The sequence below is a fragment of the Acanthochromis polyacanthus genome, chromosome 8, assembly GCF_021347895.1.
Source record: "Acanthochromis polyacanthus isolate Apoly-LR-REF ecotype Palm Island chromosome 8, KAUST_Apoly_ChrSc, whole genome shotgun sequence".
NCBI lineage: Eukaryota > Metazoa > Chordata > Actinopteri > Pomacentridae > Acanthochromis > Acanthochromis polyacanthus.
Window position 1 is genome coordinate 7,472,654 of NC_067120.1, and position 12,382 is coordinate 7,485,035.

Below are 12,382 nucleotides of genomic sequence, written 5' to 3' on the forward strand. Positions count from 1 at the left end.
GACCTTTATTTCCTTAATTTTTCTCTTGCAGATAGAAAAGACTTAGGTGATTACAGATTCATAGCTGTGAGAATTTAAAATAATGAGAAATTGCTCTGCGGAACTGCCAAAAACACACCATCATTCTCAAGAATCTTTAGAAGCTGTCATCATTGCAGCTTGTTCAGTAAAATAATGACTTCAGCCTCTTAAAATGAGTCCAGTTAAAATAAGGGTTCATTAAATTTTACATTAATCATTCTCCTATATTATTCTTAGATACTTGCAGCCACTTTAATTTAAAAAACAGAAGACACCTGGACTCCCATCCGACATCTCATAATCATCAGAGCATTCTGTCTCAGTACGGAAAACCAAACGGTCCATAAGTCACCACTTCATAAATGTGTTGTTTGAAAACAACAAAAATGAAGTAAAATGTAGCAAATAAACTGTCAGGGTGCTGATTTTATGCTGTAGAATTTACAAACAGTGTCAAAAGAGTTGCTTTATTTGCCAGCTATAAAAAAAAAAAAAAGGAAAAAAGCTATTTATGGTCATCTTTATATAGTCTTTTGTTTTTCAGACACTAAATTTAAACGAGTCGCCCAATTGGCTAAAAAAAAAAAAAGAAGTGCACAATTCATCACAGCTCTGCTTTGCTGCCAAACGATTGTATTTTGTAAACAATTCATGTTTTTTGACAGTTTAACAGTAATATTTTGAATAATTTACTGTTAATATACAGATTTCCCAGTTTTGTTACATTACATACAGTAACTAGAAAAGCACTCAGTGTGCAGTATGTCACCAAGGCTGCTCAGTTCATTAAAACATCACAGACATACTAAACTATGATGTTTCTGTTGAAGTTGTTTTTTTGGCCCTTTTGTTGGTTTTGTTCAGTAGGTAAGCAGAGAAGAAGACAGGAAAGACCTGCAGTAATGAGCCATGAGCTGGAATTGAACCTGAGTCTCTGATGCAAGTCTTGTTTATGGGTCGACCGCTAAACCAGTGAAGCTACCTGCACACCTTTTCACCACTTGTTGGACGACATACTAAACTATGACGTTTTAGTGACATTTTTGGGATTTCCATGATATTTCTAAATGGACTAATTGTTTTGATACTAATTGCTTGCTTTTATAGAATCATATTCCAAATGTTTTACACTGTTAATGATGATGTTTAACATTTCTAATGTTTTACACTTTCTATGGTGATGGAAAAACACTGGATAAGGGAGGTATGCAGAAGTGGAAAAGTACTAGGTGAAAGGCTATGATGGAGACTCAGTTTCAAGGTTGTGCTAGAAGATTCTGTTCCACAGACAAGAACAACTGCTGAGGTTTCATCCTCCCCTATAAAAAGAGGAACAATGTTTGATGTTATTGATGATTTTCGGACGATATGCTAAAATATGAGGATTTGGTGACATTTGGACGACAAACTATGATGTTTTTGATGATTTTCAGATGACATACTAAATTATGAGATTTTTGGTGACATTTTGGATGACATACTAAACTGTGACGATTTTGATTATTTTTGGGCGACATCCTAAACTATGACGTTTTTTTATGACAGTTTGGACGACATACTAAAATATGACGTTTTTGGTGACATTTTGGACAATTTTCGGACGACATACTAAAATATGACGTTTTTGGTGACCTTTTGGACAATTTTCGGACGACATACTAAAATATGACGTTTTTGGTGACATTTTGGACAATTTTCGGACGACATACTAAACTGTGATGATCTTGATGATTTTTGAACGACATACTAAATGATGATGTTTTTGATGATTTTTGGACGATATGCTAAAATATGAGGCTTTTGGTGACATTTTGAACAACAGACTGTGATGTCTTTGGTGACAATTTGGACGGCATACTAAACTATGACGTGTGGGAAATGGTGTGTTTTATAATTTGCTAAGAGTGCATATTAAAGAGTTGTATTGGTTCTGAAGAATAGGAAGGTCAAGAGCATCATTACCACGGTGTGACTGTAATGACACAAAGAGAAGAAAAGTCCAGAATCGATAAGAAGGAGCTTATGCTTTATTTTACTTATTACTCATGTGATTGAATGCAAGGATGATCAAGACATAAGGTGATTGATAATCAAAGTACAGACAGTTTTTGATAATAAAGGCACAGATAGTTTTTGAAGTAAGCTGTAATCAGTAAAGAACATGAGCTTGTTATGTGTGCAGTCTCTAATCTTGCTTTGCAGGGGTGAAGTCATTCCTACGCGAGCGATGATGACAAAACATCTGCTGTGACAGAGGACAGCGGACCAACGCAGCACTGGAGGGGGTGGCCAGCCTAGATAGCTATACACTCTGTTAGAGTATAAGAAGACTGGGTCAGGAACAGTTAGCAGTCTGATTCCATCCGAACTGACTGAACACTTGTTGTTGGTTAGGGACAGAGGATTCAGGCCCAGAGCTCTGTATCGCTCATTCAATTTTGCTGTAATAAATACTTTTGATTTTAAGAAGTCTCCTGACTACTCCATCAAAAGAACTGGGTGGAAAGAGCCTTACACATATTCTGTTGGCTTGTTTAATTTTAGAATAGGCTAATTTCCAACAGACGTTTTTAATGATTTTCGGAAGACATACTAAACTATGATGTTTTTGGTGACATTTTGGACAACATACTAAACTATGACGTTTTTGATGATTTTCAGACGACATACTAAACTATGACGTTTTTTTTATGACATTTTGGACGACATACTAAAATACGACGTTTTTGGTGACATTTTTGACGACATACTAAAATACGACGTTTTTGGTGACATTTTGGACAACATACTAAACTATGACGTTTTTGATGATTTTCGGACGACATACTAAACTATGACGTTTATGGTGACATTTTGGACGACAAACGAAATTATGAGGTTTTTGATGATTTTTGGGCGACATACTAAACTATGACATTTTTTATGACATCTTGGACGACATACTAAAATATGACGTTTTTGGTGACATTTTGGACGACATACTAAACTGTGACATTTTTGATGATTTTCGGACAACATACTAAACTATAATGTCTTTGGTGACTTTTGAAAGACATACTAAATTATGACGTCTCTGATGATTTTTGGACGACATACTAAACTATGACGTTTTCGATGATTTTTGGACAACATACTAAACTATGACGTTCATGGTGACTTGAAAGATATACTAAATTATGACGTCTCTGATGATTTTCGGAAGACATACTAAACTGTGACGATTTTGATGATTTTTGGGCAACATCCTAAACTATGATGTTTTTTTATGACATTTTGGACGACATACTAAAATACGACGTTTTTGGTGACATTTTGGATGACATACTAAACTGTGATGATTTTGATGATTTTTGAACGACATACTAAATTATGACGTTTTTGATGATTTTCAGAAGACATACGAAACTATGAGGTTTTTGATGATTTTCGGATAACATACTAAACTATGATGTTTGTGGTGACATTTTGGACGACATGCTAAACTATGACATTTTTGATGATTTTCGGATGACATACTAAAATACGACGTTTTTGGTGACATTTTGGACGACATACTAATCTGTGACAATTTTGATGATTTTTGGGCGACATTCTAAACTATGCTGTTTTTAATGATCTTAGGATGATATGCTAAAATCTGAGGTTTTTGGTGATATTTTGGACGAAATACTAAGCTATGACATTTTTGATGATTTTCGGACAACATACTAAACTATGATGTCTTTGGTGACATTTTGGACGACATCCTAAAATACGACGTTTTTGGTGACATTTTGGACGACATACTAATCTGTGACAATTTTGATGATTTTTGGGTGACATCCTAAGCTATGATGTTTTTAATGATTTTCAGACGATATGCTAAAATCTGAGGTTTTTGGTGATATTTGGGACGAAATACTAAGCTATGACATTTTTGATGATTTTCGGACAACATACTAAACTATGACATTTTTGATGATCTTTGGACAACATACTAAACTATGATGTCTTTGGTGACATTTTGGACAACATACTAAACTATGACGTTTTTGATGATTTTTGGACGACATACTAAACTATGACGTTTTTGATGATTTTTGGACAACATACTAAACTATAATGTCTTTGGTGACTTTTGAAAGACATACTAAATTATGACGTCTCTGATGATTTTCGGAAGACATACTAAACTGTGACGATTTTGATGATTTTTGGGCGACATCCTAAACTATGACGTTTTTTTTATGACAGTTTGGACGACATACTAAAATACGACATTTTTGGTGACATTTTGGACGGTATACTAAACTGTGATGATTTTGATGATTTTTGAACGACTTACTAAATTATGACGTTTTTGATGATTTTCGGAAGACATACGAAACTATGAGGTTTTTGATGATTTCCGGACGATATGCTAAAATCTGAGGTTTTTGGTGATATTTTGGACGACATACTAAACTATGACGTTTGTGGTGACTTTTGGACGACATGCTAAACTATGATGTTTTCGATGATTTTTGGACGACATACTAAATTATGACGTTTGTGGTGACATTTTGGACGACATGCTAAACTATGACATTTTTGATGATTTTCGGAAGACATACGAAACTATGACGTTTTTGGTGACATTTTGGACGACATACTAATCTGTGATGATTTTGATGATTTTTGGGTGACATCCTAAACTATGATGTTTTTAATGATTTTCGGACGATATGCTAAAATCTGAGGTTTTTGGTGATATCTGGGACGACATACTAAGCTATGACATTTTTGATGATTTTTGGACAACATACTAAACTATGACATTTTTGATGATTTTTGGACAACATACTAAACTATGATGTCTTTGGTGACATTTTGGACGACATACTAAACTATGACATTTTTGATGATTTTTGGACAACATACTAAACTATAATGTCTTTGGTGACTTTTGAAAGACATACTAAATTATGACGTCTCTGATGATTTTTGGAAGACATACTAAACTGTGACGATTTTGATGATTTTTGGGCGACATCCTAAACTATGACGTTTTTTTTATGACAGTTTGGACGACATACTAAAATACGACATTTTTGGTGACATTTTGGACGGTATACTAAACTGTGATGAGTTTGATGATTTTTGAACGACATACTAAATTATGATGTTTTTGATGATTTTCGGAAGACATACGAAACTATGAGGTTTTTGATGATTTCCGGATGATATGCTAAAATCTGAGGTTTTTGGTGATATTTTGGACGACATACTAAGCTATGACATTTTTGATGATTTTCGGACAACATACTAAACTATGATGTCTTTGGTGACATTTTGGACGACATGCTAAACTATGACGTTTTTGATGATTTTTGGGCGACATCCTAAACTATGATGTTTTTTATGACATTTTGGACAGCATACTAAACTAAGACTTTTTTTCCACATTTTGGACGACATACCAAACTATGACGTTTTAGTGATATTTTGGACAACATACTGAATTATGACCCTTTTTTTCCCACATTTTAGACGACATACCAAACTATGACATTTTAGTAATATTTTGGACGACACACTAAACTTTGACTTTCTTCCACATTTTGGATGACATACTAAACTTTGACTTTCTTCCACATTTTGGACGACACACTAAACTTTGACTTTCTTCCACATTTTGGATGACATACTAAACTATGATATACATATTTTTTTTTTTTTTACTAAACTACTAGAAAAGCACTCAGGGAGCACAGTACTCCACCAAGGATGCTCAGTTGACGTATCATTTCCGACAGATGACATATTCAATAATAAATGGCTTTGTACTGAGCACAGGCATGTGTTATGCATGTCCATGTTATGTATGGTTCCTGGATTGCGTGTAAATCACTCTTATGAAGGTCTGTTGATCAGTTCATCACTTTTGACAAGCCTTTGTTTATGAAGGTCTGTTGATCAGTTCATCACTTTTGACAAGCCTTTGTTTTCCTTCCATGTTTTTATTTTGAAGGAGTATTTTTAATGTGACATGCTTTTATTTTGTCACCATTCCAACAGCACAGGAAGTGGTTATCTAAGAAGCGGATTCTTGGCATGAGGAAGAGTCTGAAAATTCTCGTAAAGACAGGGGTTCCACGTTGTTGCTGTCTAGGAAAGGATTTGTATATAGAAGCACCTAGCTGGAATGGAGACAAGCTCTGACGGTGTTTCCTAAAGAAAGGAGTGAAGGACAGAAAGGTGAATTTGTGTTCAAAATAAGGCTGACTGCTGAACGTAAGTAAAGGCTTTGTGAAACATCAGGAGCTTCACTATCGTCTGTCTAAGGTTTGCTACATTGCGTGACCTAAAAATGTAGCGGGACTCAGAAACACCCCACAGTTTAATCATTTGTTCTTTGTATGATTTCCAACTTATAAATCAGTCATTTTGTAGTAGGATCACAATCATGTGATCATCAGCAGGTAACTGACACAGTGTTCACTTGTTGTCATGGTTACAGTGACGCCATGCTGGCAGCTATCTGGGAAATCCTTAAAAAGCCATGGATCCAGACTATAAGCCACATTACTGTGAAAATTTAATCAGGGGGTCTATCTGTCATTTTGGACTTCCCCTGAAAATTGCATCCAAATCCGTACACTGATTGTCACATAACTCCGCTGTTCCTTGGTGGAGTAACTAGTAATCTCATAGAAAAACGTACATGTTCAACATAAATAAAAGGAGCAACACTGTAAACAGTTCCCACTTTTTAAAAAATTACAACTACAAATTCAGTCTTTTACAACATTTGACTGTAAAATGTTCAGTTTTTATTCGGTTCAAATCAGCAAAAAATGTTTTACAGATCTTTGCCATTATCTTTAATAAAATCTGTTTATTAAAGATTCAATGATGGAAAATTAATGTTTAAAATGTTATTTTACACCATTTCCTGTTTTGTTAAATTACAGATACTTGGTAAAATTCCAGAAAAAAAGAAAAAAATGCACCCAATGTCCACATCGATTTGTACATAAAATTACAGTCATGATCTATTTAAACATATCAGTATTCTACAAACATTTGCTGTTACTTTCACAGTATTTAACCATTTTTAATGACTTATTACTGGCAGCAGAGATGCCAGATTTGATTTTTTTACGGATTTCTTTTTGCAGTGTATATTTTCCTCATTTTTATTGCATTATGTAGAGATGACCCTTTTTAAAGAACACTCTAGCCTAGAATCTGCAGTGTAATTGTATGTGAGTGTCATAAATGCTGTGTTTACTGTCAGAAATATTCAGACATGCTCAGTATTATATGACTTGCAGCTTGATGTTTACAGATATTTAACCATTTTAAGAATTCAGTTACTGTTAATAGAAGTTAATTTCATGCCTTTAGGGTGAAGAAGTATTCATCTAAGAGTCCTCTGAGGATAAGAGTTAGTACATTTGATATTCTGTTGTTTTAATATAAATTGAAGTGAATTTTGGCCCTTTTCGTTTTCCATATCTTTGTGCATTTGCACGCTGACCCTGAGTTAAAAACTTGTGTGCTTCATTTCACTGTATAGAGATGTAATGTGGATTAGCGATTACAGTTGATGCATAGTCCATCCATCCATCCTCTATACACCGCTTTATCCTCACTAGGGTCGCGGGGGGTGCTGGAGTCTATCCCAGCTGACTTGGGCGAAGGCAGGGGACACCCTGGACAGGTCGTCAGTCTGTCACAGGGCTACATATACAGACAGTGACACTCACATTCACACCTACGGACAATTTAGAGTAATCAATTAACCTCAGCATATTTTTTGACTGTGGGAGGAAGCCGAAGCACCCGGAGAAAACCCACGCATAAACAGGGAGAACATGCAAACTCCATGCAGAAAGATCCCAGGCCCACCCCGGGATTTGAACCGGGGATGTTCTTGCTGCAAGGCGAAAGTGCTAACCACTACCCCACTGTGCAGCCCTGATGCATAATTTATTATATAATAAATATGATTTTGTCATTCCGCAATGCTCAAGCTTTAACAGTTACTTCTCATACAGAATACTGGCAGATAGACCAGGAATCTTCTACTGGCTCTCCATCTTGGACCTGCGCACCACTGCGGCGCCTCTCCGTCTTCTCACGGACGACCGCAAGGTGACGCCCTCGTTCAGCTTAAACTGAGCGATGCCTCCCGCCTGGTCCAGTTTCTTGGCGCTGCAGCAAGGAGTCGGAACCTTTACGGTGTTGCCGAACTTGGAGTAGTCCACCGCGTACATGCCGTCCTCCTCGGACACTGTTGGCACGAAGCGCTGCCCCCACAGGATCTCTTCCGACACGTAGGAGGTCCTGGCCTGCGTGGTGATGCCGGTGGTCTCCACGACCCCCTCCAGCACCACGATCACCTCGATGTCCTCGTGCTGCAGGTCGGAGGCCGACAGCTCGTACAGAGGGCTATCCTTGTCGATCACGTGGCAGATGATGAGAGGAGACACCAGGAAGACGCCATTGGTTCCCACCGGGTTGTCCATGTGGATGTCGATCTGGTCCAGCGGCACCACTTCTCCCTCCTCCGTGGTGGTTCTCCTGACGACCTGCATCCGCACGGTGGCGCTGATGATCATGCTTTTCCGCAGGTCGCCGATGCGGACCATGAAGCACAGCTTGTTGTTTCGGACAGAGATGACGGCGTGTTTGCTGAAAATGAGCGTCTCTGCGCGCCGGTTGGCCTGCGCCGTTTTCATGAAGATGCATCCCAGCATGATGGCGTTGATGACCAGCCCCACGATGTTCTGCACGATCAGGATGATGATGGCGGACACGCACTCCTCCGTGACCATCCGGCCTCCGAAGCCGATGGTCACCTGGACCTCTATGGAGAAGAGGAAGGCGGAGGAGAAGGAGTGAATGTCCGTTACGCACGGGACAAAGTCGTCTCCTCTCTGGTCCAGGTCGCCGTGCGCAAAGGCAACGAGCCACCAGATCATCCCGAAGAGGAGCCAGCTGCACAGGAAGGACATGGTGAAGATGATGAGCGTGTGGAGCCATTTTAGATCCACCAGGGTGGTGAAGACGTCCTGCAGGAACCGGCCCTGTTCTCGGATGTTGGTGTGCGCCACATTGCAGGTGCCGTTCTTGGCGACGAACCGAGCCTTTCCCGGTTTCGCCTTAAACTTTGGTTGCAGGACATCCTCAGCCAGACGTGTCAGCAGGTAATCCTCAGGAATGAGTCCCTTCCTGGACAACATAGCGCTCCCATACTACAACCCGCAGCCTTCTGGCTTCGGTGGTGGTTCCTCTGCTCCTGCTTAAAGATGACTTCTTCCCCTTCTCTCCCGGTGCCTTCTCCTACCCACCGGGCCTGGCCGGTGTCAGCTCCTCGGCAGCTGTCAGGAGCAGGCGGGGAGAGTCTTGTTGTCACCGTTTTCTGGAGGTATGCGCGCTCCTCACGTTGCCTCCAGATCAGGCGCTTCAAAGCCGCGGAGTCCCATGAGAACGCTCCTCTTCCAGCTCCGCAGCTGCCGCCGTCACTCACGGCGCAGACAGACCGGCCTCTGGGCTGCCCCGCGCCGCCCGGGCTCTGCAGCGAGGCACCGGTGCGTAAAAGGGGGATTCAGTGAAATGTAAAATGCTGATGCGCCTCTGAGCGGAGTTTGATCACATTTGGATGAGGAGGCAGGCTCTTTGGCGCAGTGGGCTCCGTGCTGACTTCAACACTCGACTGTAGCGCGGTAACGTAAGATGGAGAGGCAGTCCCTCCCTCCGCCATCCTTGTGGTGCCCTTCCTGTGATTTTCAATGCAGGAGAGGGCCCATTAAAAGAGGCAGCCTTAAGGCCATAGGGAGCTCAGATTCTAAATATAAAATGGCTTAAATAGACCAGTGTACAGTAGATCACCCCCAGGTTGTTTTCTGTAAACAGCTTAACACATTCAACCAGATGTTCCCTTTCATTCACATCCAGCTCTGTTCCTTTCATGCCGCCCATCGAGAGGCTTCATTTTTCAGGTCTTTGTGCTCCTCTGGAAGCCACAGAACTGTCCCATGTCAGATGTCAGTCTTGGCTCCAGCAGGTGGAGCTTCTCATCCCAGCATGACACCATAGACTGCGCATGACACCCACCAGAAGATTATCACTATCTGAGCGGTATCATGTTCCTCTGCTCAGCTCCAAGTCATTTCAAACCTGCACTCCTCTGGTGATTCATCTGTTCTGTCACTGAGCAGTAAGGCAGCCACACACACACACGGTTCAATGATAATTTATGTTTTATTAACAAAGAATCAACATTTTTTATGTACAAATATTATACAACATGCTTAAAAAATAATAAGGAATATATTCCATGGGGACAATTGCACTTTGAATGTCTTCCTTTTTTTTAATGCTTTCCTCTTCTTGTGCTACTTGTCTGCTCGCACGAAGGAGGCGAAGACGCTGTCCTCCTTGTCCAGCAGGGCCTGGGGTCGGTCGTACTCCAGGATGATGCCCCGCTTCATCACAATCACCAGGTCGGCATTCAGGATGGTGTGGACGCGATGCTGCACGACAGAGGGGAACAAAGTCAAAAAAAGACGCACATTTTCTAACCCAGTGAGAGCCACGGCGCCATTTAAACGCACCAGCATCTGTTTCATCAGGTCCCAGTGAGTTCAAACCAGCCTACAAGGATTTATCAGGCAAATATTACACACTAACTGAGCAATTTTCAACCTGAAAATCACAATAAACACATGATTAAAATGACTGGTCCGTTAAAGTAGAAGATCAAATAACAGACTGTGGTTGCCGCAACACTAAATACCAGAGGTCACCGTGGCATTTTCAAGTCATCGGGTTTCTCTTTTTTCTTGTTTCTATCATGAGAAATATGGAAACCAGAGATGTCAAGCTCATTTTAGTTCAGGGGCCACATTCAGCCCAATTCTGAAAATGTCAGGAATTAAAAAACAGGACGCAAAATGTCAAAAGCGAGAAACAAAATTACAACAAAAAAAATGAGAGAAACAACATGAAACAAAGCAAAAAAAGACAAAAAAAATGACTAAGAAGGTACATACCAACAAAGAAGTGGTTAAATGACACAAACGAGACAAAAAAATGGCAAAAGCAAGAAAAAATATAAAAACAACAAAAGCGAGACAAACCCCCCCACAAAATGACAAAAATAAGGCAAAAAACCCCCACAAGCGAGACAGAAAGGAAACGCAAAACAACAAAATGACAAAAATGAGACTGACATGAAATGAAATAAAAAAAAGAGACAAAAATAAGAAAAACAAGTTGCAAAGCGACAAAAAAATAGACAAACAACACAAGTGAGACAAAAAACGACAATGATACACAAAACAACTAATAAAGCAAAACACAAAACAACAAAAAACACGAGACAAAAAAGGCAAAAAACAAGACAAAATATGACAAAAATGAGACACAAAATGACAAAAGAACAGTGAACAATCTAGTATTTTACTTTATGATCAAAACAGCTTGTCATGGTCTAGAAATTATTTTACATTTATAGTTTTACTAATTAAAAATGTGTGGTTAATGTTCTCTGGAATTTTTATTCTTTATAAAGTCTTCCTGTGGGCCCAGTTGGACCCTCTGGACGGCCGGTTTTGGCCCGTGGGCCGCATGTTTGACACCCCTGATCTAAAGTGAACAACTGTGACATTTTAACATTCATTTTTTACCTTTAAAATGAAATAACTGCAACAATAAATCAAACATCTGCTCTGATTTCCTTCCTCCCCTAGTTTCCTCTATTAGCCTTTTCATTTCCAGTCCAGTCTGCGTTTATCTGCACTTTTGCCACCAGTTTACAAGAAACGCATCAGCAGTTTAGGATGAGGTCTCGGTGGAGTGGAGGAGGAGCTGCATGCATGACTGTAGAAGCCTCGAGCAAAGATACGGCACAGAGGAGATACTCACTGCTATCGTAACTACAGTTCGGTCAGCGAAGGCGGTCATCACCACTTTCTGCAGGATGCTCTCCTGTGGGGAGAGAGGAGGTCGAGTCAGACAAACAGACGTTCATCTCGACGGGGAATCAAACGTGTGTAAAGCAGAGAACTGTTTAAACATTTTCCTCCATGGTGGTTCAGAAAAAGAGTTTATCTTTCAACCTGTCACCTCTTTTGTTCCTCGTTAAAAGCGTTTCCTCCAGGGTAGTGCTGCAGCTAAAGCCAGCGCTCTTTGTGACCGATCATTCCTGAGAGGCTCTAAAGTAAGAGGGCGCCATTCGCTGACATCCCCTCAGGCTTTCACTGAGCTTTCTCTTCTATTCCATTTTCCTATTCAGTCCCCTCCTCCACTCCTTGCTTCCTTTTTATACTTATATCTAAAAGCATCAGTTAAAGGTGGAGTCTGTATTCCAAAGTGATCACTAACTGAGCTC

General features: G+C 39.8%; 2 protein-coding genes across 5 annotated transcripts in view; both read right to left on the reverse strand.

Annotated features, from left to right (window-relative positions):
• Nucleotides 1–6,777: 6,777 nt before the first annotated feature.
• kcnj11 (potassium inwardly rectifying channel subfamily J member 11) lies at nt 6,778–9,868 on the reverse strand. The gene has a single exon (XM_022219380.2). It carries the CDS (start codon nt 9,228–9,230, stop codon nt 8,070–8,072), a length of 1,161 nt encoding a protein of 386 aa, XP_022075072.1. The 5' UTR covers nt 9,231–9,868; the 3' UTR covers nt 6,778–8,069.
• A 364-nt stretch (nt 9,869–10,232) lies between these two features.
• abcc8 (ATP-binding cassette, sub-family C (CFTR/MRP), member 8) overlaps nt 10,233–12,382 on the reverse strand; it is an 84,142-nt gene continuing 81,992 nt past the window's right edge. For all 4 annotated transcript variants that reach the window (XM_051952805.1, XM_051952806.1, XM_051952808.1 and 1 more), the window contains 2 exons: nt 11,917–11,979; nt 10,233–10,523 (listed from right to left, as the gene is read on the reverse strand). In XM_051952805.1, coding sequence (XP_051808765.1) covers nt 10,386–10,523; nt 11,917–11,979 — 201 coding nt within the window. In that variant the 3' untranslated portion in view covers nt 10,233–10,385. The remainder of the gene's footprint in view (nt 10,524–11,916; nt 11,980–12,382) is intronic.

Excerpts from the sequence above, each read along its gene's own strand:
- kcnj11 (XM_022219380.2), bottom strand. The coding sequence starts at position 9,230 with ATGTTGTCCAGGAAGGGACTCATTCCTGAGGATTACCTGCTGACACGT.